Source organism: Lineus longissimus, chromosome 16, assembly GCF_910592395.1.
Source record: "Lineus longissimus chromosome 16, tnLinLong1.2, whole genome shotgun sequence".
In the NCBI taxonomy this organism is placed as follows: domain Eukaryota; kingdom Metazoa; phylum Nemertea; class Pilidiophora; order Heteronemertea; family Lineidae; genus Lineus; species Lineus longissimus.
Window position 1 is genome coordinate 10154384 of NC_088323.1, and position 17747 is coordinate 10172130.

The 17747-nt window shown below is 41.1% G+C and overlaps 1 protein-coding gene and 1 long non-coding RNA gene across 2 annotated transcripts; one reads left to right on the forward strand and one right to left on the reverse strand.

The window, feature by feature from the left end:
• Window positions 1-1353: 1353 nt before the first annotated feature.
• Window positions 1354-4265, forward strand: LOC135500138 (uncharacterized). Its single transcript, XM_064791386.1, has 4 exons — window positions 1354-1641; window positions 2463-2754; window positions 3338-3512; window positions 3817-4265. The coding sequence occupies exons 1-4, from the start codon at window positions 1451-1453 to the stop codon at window positions 4263-4265; spliced, it is 1107 nt and encodes a 368-aa protein (XP_064647456.1). The 5' UTR covers window positions 1354-1450.
• Window positions 4266-14143: 9878 nt separating this feature from the next.
• On the reverse strand, window positions 14144-15455 carry LOC135500704 (uncharacterized). The gene is made up of 3 exons (XR_010449505.1): window positions 15424-15455; window positions 14593-14684; window positions 14144-14237 (listed from the first exon to the last, which is right to left on the reverse strand). It is a non-coding gene; the product is annotated as an uncharacterized LOC135500704 (long non-coding RNA).
• Between the last annotated feature and the right edge of the window lie 2292 nt (window positions 15456-17747).

Consider the following 17747-nt stretch of genomic DNA (forward strand, 5'->3'; position numbering starts at 1 on the left):
AAAATTTCGTCCAAACCCTCGCCTGTCGGCTCGGGTTTGGACTGTATTTTAGCTCCACCCTCGAGTGTCTTGGTAACTCAACCAAGGTAATCCATATACTGGTGCAATACAATGAAAAGACTCAGTTATTTGATGTTAATCCATAAGTGCGCACCAACGGCCTAGGTAGCTTGCTTGGTAAAGACTGAATGTGCGTACCTACCAGGAATTCTATATGGTGGGAAACCCTTGATTAGAGATAGCAGAAATCCCTGAACAACATCCAGGGGTTTCTAACTGGCTGGAAAGTGAGGTTGTTGGACGGTACGAATGATTTTTATACTAATATGCAAGTATCTACTAGGGGGTCCTCCCCTGAACATTTTGAAAGTTAGTTGCGCATTGATGCGTTCTGAGGCATTTTTCAACGTCATACGAGCTTTCAGAATTACCTGATAAATCGTCCATGTGGTCATTTTCGTAGTCCAAAGGAGGCTTTTGGTACTGAACTATAACCAGGCCTCTCACTGAAGAGCGAGAACACAAATTATGCATATTACTGAAAAGAGGGGCACCCAGATTAGCGGGCTATGATGTGATTGGCTATCGCCTAAGGCAGCTTTCCAAATGACATCACGCTACTACAAACACTGTATTTGGAAAGCAGGCCGCACTTTGTTATGCTCGAGCCACCTTGTCATTCTGTGATGCGACAGGATTATTACGTTTATTGCTGAATACTCCAGGAACATGACACAATGTTCTTTGAGCAGCGGAATATCTTTTTTTCTGGAATAGTTTGGCTATCAAAATGTGTAAAAATAGCATCGCAAAGTGAGCATAACCCCTCAACCCACACATTGTGAAGGTGGCATGATAGTAAAGCTGAATTAATGAACTACGCGCATCATTGGCTCACCGTAGGGGAGTCTATACAACAATGCAGTGTACGTCATCATCGTGGTATCCTATTTCAAAAACAGTGGCACGTTTCTTAACCGCTAAAGCTATGAAATTGAAACTTTGTACACAGGACACCCCAGATCAGGTGACCTCTGACAATGCAATGAATTTCAGTCCGATCTGATTCTTGACTTAGCCACCGGGGTTGAGAGGTGGAAACCTAAAAAGTGTGATATCTCTCTTATAAGTGACTTGTTTTCGATAACATTTTTAGGGTAGGTTCTCCGAGCAAGGATACATCACATATCTTACAGGTTTTTGACTTTACCTAATTTTCAAGGTGACAGGTAAAATGGCATAAATTGTCCGTTTGAGTATAACTATGGCTCGTTCTTTTCCTGCTTAAGTTATGAACTTGAAATTTCATGTACATGACTCCCTGCGTCATATAACCCCCGACACCTAGGGCGTATTCGAATCATTCGTTCGTGTCAACCCGGGTGTGAGATATGGGGTTGGTCGTTCCGAACAAGGAAGTGCGCGTTCGGGTGTTGACATCAGTGGCAAGATGGCGGCGAATGTAAACTTCGATGCGCTGGTGGCCTATGAAATGATGGATTCCGACGAAGAAGATGATGAAAATGATGATATATGTATTATAGCCATTGTTCTGGCAAGAGAGAAGAGGGCAAGGATGCGAAATTTCGCCGAGGAGGTGGTGCCTTCCATGTCTTGGAAGGAATTCAGCAGCCATTTCAGGTGGGCTCTTCTGCAAAATCATCGTCCTGCCTCATGCATGCCTGCACAGAACATGATCATGTACATACATGTACACCACTGCACTGCATTGCCTTGGTTTCATTGCATTGCAGCATATGCACCAATTCTGGTTCTGGTTCTGGTTCACGACATGCAATGCAATGATGCATAGCACTTAGGCCTATTCACACACATAGTAGGCATATCATTATTATAAGGCGCTTTTAAAAAATAGTCAATGCCCCAAGCACTTCAAACATGGTCAACAGGCGGCAGGCCACACTGACACACACACCAGACACTGCCTTTTTTGCCGTTCTGACCTACCACTCTAAGCCTATACCAGGGATGAGAAAGAAGACGATCGATTAGGGTAGGGGGAAGGGTGCCAGGGGGAAGGCACCCTCCTCCCTAACCAGTCTAGACTATGCCATCTCTGAAAGCAGAGAAAACGATATGGCTGCCAAGTGGGATTTATAGTTGGCCCAACTTCAAGAAGTCCTACTCCCATGAAAAAAAGTACTACTCGGACAAATTTTTTATTTTCCCCACTACATTGACATAATTCTATCCTTTCTGACTGGTTTTACAAACAGTTCTCCTGTATGATGGCGCCATCCCCTGGCTGATGTTCTAAACTGATCCTCAATGAGACAATGGCCAGTAGTCGGATCACGATACATGATGATTGATGAGGTCTACATTCGACTTCCAAAGACATGAGTGAAACAAATTGGATGACATTATACTGTTCCTGTGGATCATTCGTGCACTATTCTGTTTTACTTGTATTTGACACTTTCCATTTATTTCATTTTCAGGATATCACCAAGGACATTTGACTTCATTCAGTCAGTTGTTGAAATGGACCTACTTCCGAAAGCACCCGGTGGCCCTTTAGATGCGATCCTGCCAACGAAACAAATTATGGTCTTCCTTTGGTACCTAGCGAACCAGGAGGTGATGCGCAGCGTTGCTGTCAAGTTCGGTGTTTCTGAGAGCACAGTCCACAAGATTGTCCGGAACGTGGCAGAAGCACTCATCAGAAGGAAGAAGCAATTCATCAGGTGGCCAACACCAGAACGGAGACGTGAAATCTCTGCATCATTTCAGGTAGGGTTACTTTCCATTTAAGGGTCAACCTATAGGCACAGCCAGGTGAAAGTGTACCAAGTGCATTTTAGTTTGTATTTTCATGTGCTTGCGTCACGCTGCAAGCACAGTGAAAGGATGCAATATCTGTTGAAGAATCTGATAATCGAAAGTGTTTATTTAGAGAGGAAGAATGAAGTTGGTACACAGTTTGCAGGCTGTGCCTAGTGTTTTCACATGACAACAAATACAAATTAGTGTTTCTTCCAGATAAATAATTCCAGTCCAGACAAACTGTTCAGAACAATCTGTGACTTAGTAAGGGAAGTTGTCAGTTGAAGTCCGATATCATACTACATAACTCTAGAATTAAAGAAAAATAGAAATATTCATTCTGACACCAGTCCACCCTTTTTTTTGTTAATATCCGAAAGCCCTGTTCTTCTATTTGCACCACCTTCTCAAGGGGGACAGTATTCACTTCTACACTTGCATAAACAATTGGCAGTGCCGGCTCAAAATTTACTTTATCTTACCCAGGAATGAGTCTTTCTAATTCTTTCAACCTGTCAAGATATCTAACTAGTATGCTCTATCTTTACAGGAATCCAGTGGTCTTGTCGGTGTTGTAGGTGCCGTTGATGGCTCTCATATTCGCATAATGAACCTGCCAGGTGGTGAAAGTGATTATTATAACAGGAAAAAGTTTCCATCTTTGCAACTACAGCTTGTTGCCGATGACAGGCTCCTGATCATCAATACCAATGTTGGTTGGCCAGGTTAGTAAAGATTACTGAGTATGTGTAGTTAGTAGCATGTAGTAGACTAGTACTAGCATAGAATATTGGTGCAAAGTTCGTTTCATTGTTTTTCTGAGCGGTAGAAAAAATTGCTTGCAAAAATTTAATTTGGATCAAAACCATGCAGCAAATTCAAGTCAAAGAGGTGTGAGTCCTACAGTCAAATCTGGAAATTGTCTTTACTCTGTCATAAGAAATCATACTGGATTTTCCTTGAGCAAGTGCCAGTTTAGTAGTCAATTTTGTCCTATGATGACTAAATAACATTTCTGTTCTATTGCAGGTTGTGCTCATGATGGCAGAGTTTTCCGAAATAGCCAGTTGGCAGCTGATGCCGATGCCGGGAAACTTTTTTCGCAGGATGAATTCCTGATAGGAGATTCTGCGTACCCGCTCCGTACATACCTGATGGCTGTGATGAAAGAGAATCGTCTTCTCTCAAGGGAGGAGAGAGTGCTGAACAAAAAACTTAGTTCATGTCGGCAGGTTGTTGAGCGGGCAATTGGGTTGATGAAGGGACGCTTTCGCAGACTGCGTGAACTCTACTCTAGAAAAGTGAAAGACATGTGTAAATTGATCACTTGTGCAGCCATCTTACACAACATGTGTATCTTAACAGATGATGAGGTGGAGGTCTACGTTGAAGAAGAGGAGGTGAACAATTTCGACAATGTATATCACTGCCCTGCCCCAGCAATTGCACTGCGAAGGAGGCTGCTGCAATATTGCTAGGCTGCATCAGTCGTCAGGTGTTCAGGATATTCACAGATCAATGGGGGGGGGGGGGGTCACTGTGCTATTTCCTCCCCAGAGAGAACTGGATGATTTTTATCTTGTTAAATGTTACTAGCAGTTGACCCGTTTGATGCCGGTTGGCTGGCACTGATGAATCTTGTAAAATGTAAACAAATTACCATTGTGTTGCCATATGGCAATGATTTCACGACGCACCGCAACCACAGTTACCATGATTCCCATTGTTTCCTTCCTCGTGACGCAATTATTTCATGACGTCATGAGCCATTGACCATTCACGCAAGTAGATTTATTCACACAGCGGCGCCACTGTCCTGAAGTGCGGGTGTGGGACATCATGTATCTAAAAATCGTCTGCTAGAACATACAGGACAACAACGTCGGCGGAGACAGTTGTGACATTTCATTGCAGACGAAGTAAACGTCCTCTTCTTCTCGATTTACGTACTTTACTTCAAAAAAGTCAGTTTTAACACTACTGCACAAATATAGAGTGGTCATAATGTTCCATTTGGATAGAGATTTGACGGACTGATTTGGAAATTCATTCCAACCATGCAACTGTTTCAGAAATGAGAATGAAACGGCCAGGGGCCATTGTGCTCACCGTATACATCTTTTAGTAGGCAGGATCATGCTTAGTTTAGAGGTGAATATGGTGAACACAATCAGGCATGAAGACTTTTTTTAGATGTGTATTGATGTCAAGTAATAAGACAGGGCAGTATATATAAGTTTATGATCCAACCAATAATTGTCTATGACATCAACAAGATCAATATCGTGTGATTGCTAAGAGTCCCTGCAATAAAAAATTCATCGAAAAAAAGTCATTAATAAGCAAGATATTGCATGTCCTACTTTTTCAGTTTTGACCCCCTGGTGGCCAAATCAAGAATCAGATGAGGCCAAAATTCGGTGTCAGAGATTATCTGATGTAGGGGGTTACATGTACCAACTTTCAAGTTCATAGCTTCAGCAGTTAAGAAACGTGCCATAGTTACACTCTAATGGCCAATTTACGCCATTTGACCTCTGTGACCTAGAAAAGGAGGTCAAATCCAAAAATCGTAGGACGTGGTGTATCCTTGCTAGAAGTCCCTGCCATAAAAATTTTATCGAAAACAATTCACTCAAATAAGCAAGATATTGCACTTCTTCCTTTTTCCATTATGGCCCCCTGGTGGCCGAATAAAGAATCAGATCAGGCCAAAATTCGGCATCAAAGGTTATCTGATGTAGGGGGTTATATGCACCAAGTTTCAAGTTCATAGCTTTACTGGTTAAGAAACGTGCCATAGTTTACACTCCAACGGCCAATTTACGCCATATGACCTCTGTGACCTTGAAAAGTAGGTCAAATTGAAAACCCGTAAGACATGTGATGTATTCTTCCTAAGAGTACCTACCATAAAAATTTTATCGAAAACAAGTCACTTATAAGCGATATATCACACTTTTTAGATATCCACTTTTGGCCCCCTGGTGGCAAAGTTGAGAATCAGATCAAACTGAAATTCAGCACCAGAGGCTATGTGATATAGGGGGTTATATGTACCAAGTTTCAAGTTCATAGCTTTAGTGGTTAAGAAACGTGCTATAGTTTACACTCTAACGGCCAATTTACGCCATATGACCTCTGTGAACTTGAAAAGTAGGTCAAATTAAAAACCCGTATGATATAAGATGTATATTTGCTATGAGTACCTACAACACAAGTTTCATCGAAAACAAGTCACTAATAAGCGAGATATCACACTTTTTAGATATCGACATTTGGCCCCCTGGTGGCCAAGTTGAGAATCAGATCAGACCGAAATTTAGTGTCAGAGGTCACCTGACCTAGGGGGTGCTGTGTACAAAGTTTTAAGTTCATAGCCCTAGCGGTTAAGAAACGTGCCACTGTTTTTTAAATAGGATACGACGACGGACGACGGACACTGCGGTATTACATAAGACTCCCCTACGGTGAGCCAAAAATCAAGAAAATGTAAGATACAAGTCAGAAAAGACAAAAGGGAAAAGATAAAAAATAATAAAATAAAAAAATATTTTTGGCCGTCCTGACCGGGGTTTGAACTCACGACCTTTGGATTGCCACAACACGAAAAACACAAAACATGCAATTTCGGCCATATCTGTGTCTGCGTTGTGACCTCTGTGACCTCGACAAGTACGTCAAATTAAAAACCCATATGATATATGATGTATCCTTGCTATGAGTACCTACCACAAAAGTTTTATCGAAAACAAGTCATCAATAAGCGAGATATCACACTTTTTAGATATCCACATTCGACCCCCTGGTGGCCAAATTGAGAATCAGATCGGACCGATATTCAGCACAAGAGGTTATCTGATATAGGGGGTTATATGTACCAAGTTTCAAGTTCATAGCTGTGGCGGTTGAGAAACGTGCCATAGTTACACTGAAACAGCCAATTTACGCCATTTGACCTCTGTGACCTTGAAAAGTAGGTCAAATTAAAAACCCGTATGATATATGATGTATCCTTGCTATGAGTACCTACCACAAAAATTTCATTCCAAACAAGTCATTAATAAGCGAGATATCACACTTTTTAGATATCTACATTCGGCCCCCTGGTGGCCAAATTAAGAATCAGATCGGATCGAAATTTAGTGTCACAGGTCATCTGACCAAGGGAGTCCTGTGTACAAAGTTACAAGTTCATAGGCTTAGCGGTTAAGAAACGTGCCACTGTTTTTGAAACAGGATACGACGACGACGACGACGACGGACGACGACGACGACAGACGACGACGGACGACGGACACTGCGGTATTGTAAAGACTCCCCTACGGTGAGCCAAAAAGCTCCTGGGTGTCATGACATGCACGATGTGTCTTGCCTCTGCATTTTTGTACTCAGGCATGTCAGAGGGTTTTCAATTTTCATATCATTGAAGAAATAATTCAGTCCAATCTACAAGTATATCAATCACATCATTTATTTAAAAATCGTCTGCTAGGACACACAGGACAACGTCGGTGGAGACAGTTGTGACATTTCAATTTTCATTGCATAGAGATTTGACGGACTGATTTGGAAATTCATTCCAACCATGCAACTGTTTCAGAAATGAGAATGAAACGGCCAGGGGCCATTGTGCTCACCGTATACATCTTTTAGTAGGCAGGATCATGCTTAGTTTAGAGGTGAATATGGTGAACACAATCAGGCATGAAGACTTTTTTTAGATGTGTATTGATGTCAAGTAATAAGACAGGGCAGTATATATAAGTTTATGATCCAACCAATAATTGTCTATGACATCAACAAGATCAATATCGTGTGATTGCTAAGAGTCCCTGCAATAAAAAATTCATCGAAAAAAAGTCATTAATAAGCAAGATATTGCATGTCCTACTTTTTCAGTTTTGACCCCCTGGTGGCCAAATCAAGAATCAGATGAGGCCAAAATTCGGTGTCAGAGATTATCTGATGTAGGGGGTTACATGTACCAACTTTCAAGTTCATAGCTTCAGCAGTTAAGAAACGTGCCATAGTTACACTCTAATGGCCAATTTACGCCATTTGACCTCTGTGACCTAGAAAAGGAGGTCAAATCCAAAAATCGTAGGACGTGGTGTATCCTTGCTAGAAGTCCCTGCCATAAAAATTTTATCGAAAACAATTCACTCAAATAAGCAAGATATTGCACTTCTTCCTTTTTCCATTATGGCCCCCTGGTGGCCGAATAAAGAATCAGATCAGGCCAAAATTCGGCATCAAAGGTTATCTGATGTAGGGGGTTATATGCACCAAGTTTCAAGTTCATAGCTTTACTGGTTAAGAAACGTGCCATAGTTTACACTCCAACGGCCAATTTACGCCATATGACCTCTGTGACCTTGAAAAGTAGGTCAAATTGAAAACCCGTAAGACATGTGATGTATTCTTCCTAAGAGTACCTACCATAAAAATTTTATCGAAAACAAGTCACTTATAAGCGATATATCACACTTTTTAGATATCCACTTTTGGCCCCCTGGTGGCAAAGTTGAGAATCAGATCAAACTGAAATTCAGCACCAGAGGCTATGTGATATAGGGGGTTATATGTACCAAGTTTCAAGTTCATAGCTTTAGTGGTTAAGAAACGTGCTATAGTTTACACTCTAACGGCCAATTTACGCCATATGACCTCTGTGAACTTGAAAAGTAGGTCAAATTAAAAACCCGTATGATATAAGATGTATATTTGCTATGAGTACCTACAACACAAGTTTCATCGAAAACAAGTCACTAATAAGCGAGATATCACACTTTTTAGATATCGACATTTGGCCCCCTGGTGGCCAAGTTGAGAATCAGATCAGACCGAAATTTAGTGTCAGAGGTCACCTGACCTAGGGGGTGCTGTGTACAAAGTTTTAAGTTCATAGCCCTAGCGGTTAAGAAACGTGCCACTGTTTTTTAAATAGGATACGACGACGGACGACGGACACTGCGGTATTACATAAGACTCCCCTACGGTGAGCCAAAAATCAAGAAAATGTAAGATACAAGTCAGAAAAGACAAAAGGGAAAAGATAAAAAATAATAAAATAAAAAAATATTTTTGGCCGTCCTGACCGGGGTTTGAACTCACGACCTTTGGATTGCCACAACACGAAAAACACAAAACATGCAATTTCGGCCATATCTGTGTCTGCGTTGTGACCTCTGTGACCTCGACAAGTACGTCAAATTAAAAACCCATATGATATATGATGTATCCTTGCTTTGAGTACCTACCACAAAAGTTTTATCGAAAACAAGTCATCAATAAGCGAGATATCACACTTTTTAGATATCCACATTCGACCCCCTGGTGGCCAAATTGAGAATCAGATCGGACCGATATTCAGCACAAGAGGTTATCTGATATAGGGGGTTATATGTACCAAGTTTCAAGTTCATAGCTGTGGCGGTTGAGAAACGTGCCATAGTTACACTGAAACAGCCAATTTACGCCATTTGACCTCTGTGACCTTGAAAAGTAGGTCAAATTAAAAACCCGTATGATATATGATGTATCCTTGCTATGAGTACCTACCACAAAAATTTCATTCCAAACAAGTCATTAATAAGCGAGATATCACACTTTTTAGATACCTACATTCGGCCCCCTGGTGGCCAAATTAAGAATCAGATCGGATCGAAATTTAGTGTCACAGGTCATCTGACCAAGGGAGTCCTGTGTACAAAGTTACAAGTTCATAGGCTTAGCGGTTAAGAAACGTGCCACTGTTTTTGAAACAGGATACGACGACGACGACGACGGACGACGACGACGGACAGACGACGACGGACGACGGACACTGCGGTATTGTAAAGACTCCCCTACGGTGAGCCAAAAAGCTCCTGGGTGTCATGACATGCACGATGTGTCTTGCCTCTGCATTTTTGTACTCAGGCATGTCAGAGGGTTTTCAATTTTCATATCATTGAAGAAATAATTCAGTCCAATCTACAAGTATATCAATCACATCATTTATTTAAAAATCGTCTGCTAGGACACACAGGACAACGTCGGTGGAGACAGTTGTGACATTTCAATTTTCATTGCATAGAGATTTGACGGACTGATTTGGAAATTCATTCCAACCATGCAACTGTTTCAGAAATGAGAAAAAAGCTCCTGGGTGTCATGACATGCATTCAATTATTATTTCACCACAAAGAGCTGCTTCTTCCAGCAGATATGAGACAGCTACCGGGGCGGGGACTATTTCTTTATGGGGCCTTATTGTTCAGCGTCTCCAAGGAATTCTATTTTTAGAGTCCAATGGGGGGGGTTGGGGGGGGGCCTTCCCCCCAATGTACTGACTAAAACCTGTCACTTTCAGAGAACGGGGGAGGGGGTTTGGGGGACTCATCCCCCAATGTACTGGCTATATATGTCAGAAGGACGGGGGTTTGGGGGGCTCCCCCATGTCAAACACTTGTGTGAGTTCACTAGAGATTGCTCTTTACATATTAACTGTTCTTGGACACATTTTGGCATCTTTCATCTGGTACTGTAAGATCTTGCATGTCTTGTCACGTCATTATCCTGAGATTGTGATAATATAGTATCAAACTGGCTATCTATCTTATGTTATATTTCTAGGACCCCCCCCCCCCCCCGGACATGTCCATGGGGGTATCAGGACACTTCCCCCGGACACTTCCCCACTGGCAAAGTCCCGTAAAACACCTGACCCATGGCTCATAGTGCTGCCATCTTCGAAAAACTGGCAGAACTGAACGAAACTGCGAGTTAGTGAGTGGAGCAAGTGTGGAAGCAACTGGTTTCAAGGGTTGTTCCAAAATATCAACAAAAGCTATGGCACAATCGCTTTAGAAAAGTATGCGAGGACATGAGAAATTTTTTTCCAGAAGAAGACGTCCTCACCCTAAAAAAATTGTTTCTCATGTCCTCGCATGCTTTTACTACTCCCCCTATGTGCCACCATAACTGAGTTTGTTGCCAAGGTTAGTCCAAGCAGGCCTGGATGTGCGGCTGTCTATTCCTTAGGAAAGTGTGTCACTGCTAGTATGCCAGATCAGGTTAGCGTCCAAGGCTGGACCAAGATAACGCCAGTGGAGAAACTATAACAAGTCCTACTGGAGAGGACTGTGTACATGTATGGGACCATAGCAAAATTATGTCGAGGCCAAGAGAACTAAAAATTTTAGTTTTGGGGGAGGGGAGGGGTAAAGGGTTACTTTAATTTTGCTACAGCCCCTAAGAGCACCAGATTTCCTCAGGATAAGGCCAGTGGAGAAACTGGAACATTATCCAAGTCGCCAGTCCTAGAGGGCCGTACAGGACAAGGAGCACTTCCAACATTTTCATAAGCCTACTAACTCGCCACACTTTAGGGGGAGGGGCTAGTGATTGTATTGTAACAACAATTCTGTACACTAGTAGTAGTAGCTCATAAAGTTAATGTACAAAATTTGGGGGACGCCTGATGAAGATGTGCTTTTTGCAGACTTGTGAAAATGTTCTGCCACTATTCCTGGGGACACCGAATCTCCATAAAGATGCATTCCTGTTGAGTCCATATAGAGAACATTTTGGGGAACTATGAAAATTAAAGAATCAGGATTTTCCAAAATGTATTTTATTGAAATAAAACGAAATAAAGTACAAAATTTACAAAAATATATGTTTCAGAATTTGTAAAACCTGAGAACACTGTTGTGTAACTGTAAAATCAAATGTTCATTTTATATACAAGAATAAGTCTAGCAGATTGCCTTTCAAAAAAATATGAACAGTAACAAGAATAACTCTTTAGCTATTTCCAAACAATAACAACATTAACAACAATACATGTAAAACGTTTGCTTTTACCCTTTCAAATAACATCAACAGTAACAAGAATAAGAGCCCGCCCATAGTTAACACTTCCAAAAGAATACTAATTGTACAATGGGGGGGGGGGGGGATACTCCATAATACGCTTTGCCATTTTCTATAAATACTGATCAATTACTGCCATCGCACACAAAAGCATTCAGTGCCACATGTCTCTCAAATGAAGGCAGAGAAATGACATGACTGAGAGCCCCCTCCCTTTCCCAAGGAGTGAAACATTGTACAGTGTACCCAGAGGGTATAACCTCAGCTATTACACATTGTATTGGCATTGCGCCATCCTAATTCTGTTTCTTTTCAAATATATCCAAAAGTCGAACGAACCTCTGCATTTTTTCATCATGACGCTTACTTCGTGACTCTTCCTGTTTTTCTGTATATTCCTCAAGGAACTGAACGGTTGAAGATTTACCAGGAGTTTTACTCGGTGTCTTACATTTCTTTCCTTTTTAGCTCACCTCTTAGCAGAGGTGAGCTTATCCCATACCGTGGCGTCCGTCGTCCGTCGTCGTCGTCGTCGTCGTCCGTCGTCCGTTAGCAGGGCACGTTTCGTAACTGTTAGAGCTATTGAGTTGAAACTTGGTACACATGTACCCTTATGTAATGACACCTTGGAGACCAAGTTTCGGTCCAATTCGTTTCATAGTTTGGCCACCAGGGGGCCAAACGTTAAAAGTGAAAATATGCAATATCTCCCTTAATAGTAGTCGGGAAATTTTGAAAAAAATATGGTAGGTACTTCTAGCAAAGGTGCATCATATATCCTCCGGGTTTTTGATTTGACCTCCTTTTCAAGGTCACGAGGTCAAATGGTGTAAATTGGCCGTTAGGATGTAACGATGGCACGTTTCTAAACTGCAATGACTATTGATACCAAATTTGGTACACATTCACCCCTTAGTCAGGTGATCTCAGGGACCAAAGTTTGGTCCAATATGATTCACCACTTGACCACCAGGGGGCAAAATCCAAAAACCTTAAAAATGTGATTATTCCTTAACTTCTTGCCCGATTGCCACCAATTCGATATCATGGGTACATCTAACCACCATACAGTATATGTCACACAGGTTTTTAATTTGACCTTCTTGTCAAGGTCACAGAGGTCAAATGGCGTAAATTCGCCGTCAGGCTGTAACTATGGCACGTTTCTTAAATGCAATGACTATTGATCACCAATTAAGTACACATGTACCCCTTGGTCAGATGATCTCAGGTCCTGAAGTTTGGTGCGATCTGATTTGCCGTTTGGCCTCCAGGGAGGGGCCAATCCTAAATTCTTCAAAATGCCATTATTCCTAGTAATGACTTGCCCGATTGGCACCAATTTTATATCATAGGTACATCTAATTCTAACAACCATTCAATGTGTCACCCGGGTCTTCTTTGATTTGACCTACTTTTCAAGGTCACAGAGGTCGAATGTATTGTAAATTGGCCATTTTGGGGAAATTGTAATTGCTTGGACCTACATCAAACCTAACACTACATGACACAATACCATGCTCTTTATCCATCTTTCCTCCACGTGAGGTGAGCACAATGGCCCTGGCCATTTCATTTCTGTACCTTTGTTGTGTTGGGTTTGGGGTTGTTTCTTCATGCTCATCATTTTCATCATCGTTGGAGTCATTTTGATTTCCAAGTGTATCTAGTATAAATGCTGGGTTGGTAGAGTCCTTATTGCCGTATAACTGATTAAGTTCCTCAAAGAATTTACAGTTTTCTCGGATCATTACCTGTTTTGCTGTTGTGGTCAACCGTTTCCATGTAAACTCTCTTCACTGCCTTCCACTTGTTAGCACATTGCTCCCATAAGCACTTCAAACCACTTGCTACCATCTCCCTGGCAATTTTGTCCCATAGCAGTTTGTGAGTTCTGGTTTTTCGAAATTCTTCATCACTGTCAACGCGAATGTTAACAAGCATTTTGGCATACTTGTCTGGCCATACCATTGGGGCTGCTTTCGCTGGGGTAGGGGTTTCATGGTGGGCTGTCACTGTGTCACCACATGCTGGTACTGAAAAAGAGAGTGAACAGTGTACATTTTGTAAGTTTGCGCACGTTGTTCGAGTTCCTCTGTGATTGGGGCCACCTGGAATCACTCAAAACTATGTCATACTATTGTCACCATCATCATTGTTGTAACTCTTAAGAAAATCAAAATAAATGCAATACCAATAGCTTCTAAATGATTCAAATATGGCTTGCTGACTAGAAATCTGTACATGGACATGTATTATACATGTATTCTTCAGGCTCAATAATGCCCTCTAAAACACATTGTGCACTGTACTCTTGTAAATTGAATTCTAATTGGAAGAAAATGCCATTGAGGACACATAATTTGTCAGATATTGCCCACTTTTTTTGCATATACATGTACATGTAGAATTGTTTTTTATTCATCTAATATATGAAGCCCTCAAAAGCTATGTTAAAGTCTGACATGTGACTGTTACTGCTACTTACATGTACATGACTTAGACTTAACAGCAAAAACATCTTCTTGATCAGCCGATGATATTTCCAAGTATGTCGATCCTTTTCAAATTCTGTATTATGTCTTGGTCTGTAAATTAGAAAGAACCACAATTTTATGATATAAAAAGACAATTAAAACGGGTTCTGAACATTATCAATGAAGGCCAAAATACAAATTTTATACAATTCCTATTGCATGATTGGAATATGAAGTTGCAGGAAAAATACCTGCATGACAATATTTTTGGAAGAAGGGATACTCCGCAAGCTTTGGTTTGCATTGTTCGATGAAGTTCAGTTGTCTGTGTATTTACAGTCCAAACATCTCATGTTACATGCCCAAAACTTGAGGGATTTTACCAGCATAGGGCCATCCATCATCATAATGAAAATGCCTGTTGTATGGGAAGAATCAAGTCTGAAAATAAATAAATCGGACCTACCCTTTCTCTGAACAGCATTATACGTCGGTAAATCCACATTGAATGTCACAAGTTGGCCATCACCGAAGTCCATCTCGAGTTCACGATAATAGCTGAAGATGGAATGGAAGATAAAAATAATATAAAAAACATGAAATTGAAAGAGTAGTAACACTAACAGAAAGAAGGTAGGCCTAGCCAGTGTGATCAACAGTAGTATTCACACAGACACAGGGCGGGGAGAGAATAGACGGGTCACCATGATTTGAGTCTTGACAGGAGGGTATCGGGTAATAACAAACATAGGCCGCACGTGCATAGGCCTTTTGTAGGAAGATGGCGGCTCCATTGTTCTCTGGACATACGCCGCCTGGGGAGGGTCCGAGACATCATTTTACATGCATACCCAAATACATTATGGGCCAAGAGGAAAGCTGCTTCCCCAAAAAGCGCTCCTTTTATCTGGGGCCAACCCTCTCTCTAGCCTGAGAAAGCTAAGTAAAGGTGATTGATGGATGAGCCCAAATATCAATGCCAATTGGGTAAATTCAGCAGCCAGGTATCACCTGTCCTACACCTAGAGGGCACCTAGGCCTACATGACCTAGGCCTACACGCAGTTGATCCCTGCACATGCATAGTGCATTGTGCTGTACACTACAGTAATTGGTAATATGTAGGCGCACAATATTTGACGGTTTTTACCAAATTGCTGCAACATCAAATCAGGTAACGGGACTAAAAGTTATATCATGCTTCTGTACATAGTTTATTGCCATTTTAACTACTTATTCTCATGAGAAGAGCGTCATTAACAAGATTAATTGGTGAAATAAACGAAATTTTCACATACGGTTCAAATGTGTCCGCCATCTTGGAACCTGTCAACACTCGCTGTACCCTCCAGAAAGTCGGGAGTGACAAGAACGCGTTCTCGTGTCGGTTCTTGGCTGTTCGGAACGTTACTCTCGTGTCGAGTCGACCCGAGTGTTGCCAAGAACAGGGATTCGAATACGCCCCTAATTTCGGGCTGATGCGATTCTCGACTTGGCTACCAGGGGGTTAAAAATAAAAAAAGGAAAAAGTGCAATATCTCTTTTATTAGTGACTTGTTTTCGATAATATTTTTATGATAGGTACTCCAAGCAACGATACATCACTTGTCATTCCGACTTTGGTTTGACCTATGTACTATACATAAAGAATGTTTCTTAACCATGATGAATTCCTAACCACCAAATATCTAGACGTTGAGCACAATGGCCCCTGGCCGTTTCATTCTTTCATCGGATATAGCCGAAAGTAGTTTGTGAGAAAAAGTGACCATTTTGGCTGATGAGCAAAAGTTCCAGAGTACGCAATGGCACCAGAAGACCATCATGTACCATATTTTTTTGCCTATAAAACGCACCGGGTTATAAGGCGCACCCATCGAAGGTGCCTCAAAAATCCATGCATAAGACGCACCTATACATAAGCCGCATCAGTTTCCCATTGTTGTCCATAATCATTCACAAAGCATTCACACCTGTACGACGAGGCGTCACCAAGCTGATCTGACAACTTGTGAAAGTGTAATTAACACCTAATTTGGCAGAAACCCATGGTGTTATGATTGTTTTGAAGAGTTTTAAAAGTTTGAGCAGAAGTTTTTATCAAAACTTAATGTAAGAAGGTTCAATGCCAAAATTTTCTCAACATTTCAACCTTCATTTTGTTTTTTGCAGGTCACATTATCTAATATTTAATTATGGGCCCCAGACCCACAGTCTGGGGACCATATTGATAATGCTGGAAGTTCTACATTCTTCTATCTGTTCACCCACAAACATTATTGTGAGTGTTCTCTAAAACACCTAAATAAACCAAAAATCTTTCTTCCGTATACCACCAAACATAACACCAACCATTCAAGGTCACCAAAGACTTTTCGAAATTTGGGTTCATTTTGATGCTTTTGAAGCGTTTTTATGCGCCGATTTTCTGATTTGCTTTCAAATCTCCGGCACGATTCTGTCAATCACACGTACATTAGCATAAGCTCCGCCCCGTAATGGTGACGTCATATCCTCATGCATCATGGCGGCGGTATCTCTTTGCCGAAGTGGGGGAGCCCCCGAAGTGGCGAGCTGTCGAGTATTTTGAGCAAAGAACGACGGTTGAATGTAGGAATAAAATAAAGGAATAGCTTTAAATGCTTATCGATGATCCATCCTGCCCATCTGAAAAGGTTAGGGTGTTGTTTAAATGTTATTAAGCGTGTGATTTTGAGAAAGCGCGAGCGTGTTTGTCCGGAAATAGATCATCCGCGAAACGGAATAGACTTCAATCCTCCATACGTGTACTGTGTGGGCCCGTGGGGGCTATCAAATTTGCTGACAAGCAAATTTCAAATTTCTAGTAATCTCTTGTATCTTAGTTATTCATATTCTGTCAAAAGTATAAAAAAGGATTTAATTTTAGTTATTCATATTCTGTCAAAAGTATAAAAAAGGATTTAATTGAATTGTCATCTCAAAACAAAACGTAGTACAGTAGACCTCACCTTAGTCGAACCTATTGGGACCATAGATTTTTCTTCGACTTACACAAAGTCTACTTAGGTGATGATTATTCAAAAGAAAAACATGAAATTTGCTTCAACTTCATCAGATCTCGGCATATGCAAGTTCAACTTTGGCAAGGTTGACTGTATCTTCAATTTTCATGACAGGGCATACCTTTTCAAATGAGAACTCAATTATTCCTAAATGGACCAAAGCAGCTGTGCCTGCCATGAAAACCACCACCACTAGCCATTAGTCCTATGGACAACTCCAAAATACAGAAGTACTTGATTTAATCCCACAAAGCAACTACCTTCTTTGCTCTTCTACCCAGGTGCCTCCCTACCTCACAACTTCCATTGTACATCTTCACACCTCCCTCAACCCTTATTAGTGGGGACCATTCAATTTGCTGCCAAGCAAATTCATAGTTCTAGTTTATTATAAAATATTCAGATTTAGGAAAATGTTGATGTTTAAAACTCAGTTCGTTCATGAAAGAAATGTAGTAAGACAAAAAAGTTATTATTTGTATTTTATTCATTATTTGAGTTAAAAACACTGAGTTTGTTGGAAATCTTAAAACCTTGAAGTAAACAAACTGGACACGTGGTCACGTGGTCTGCCTTAA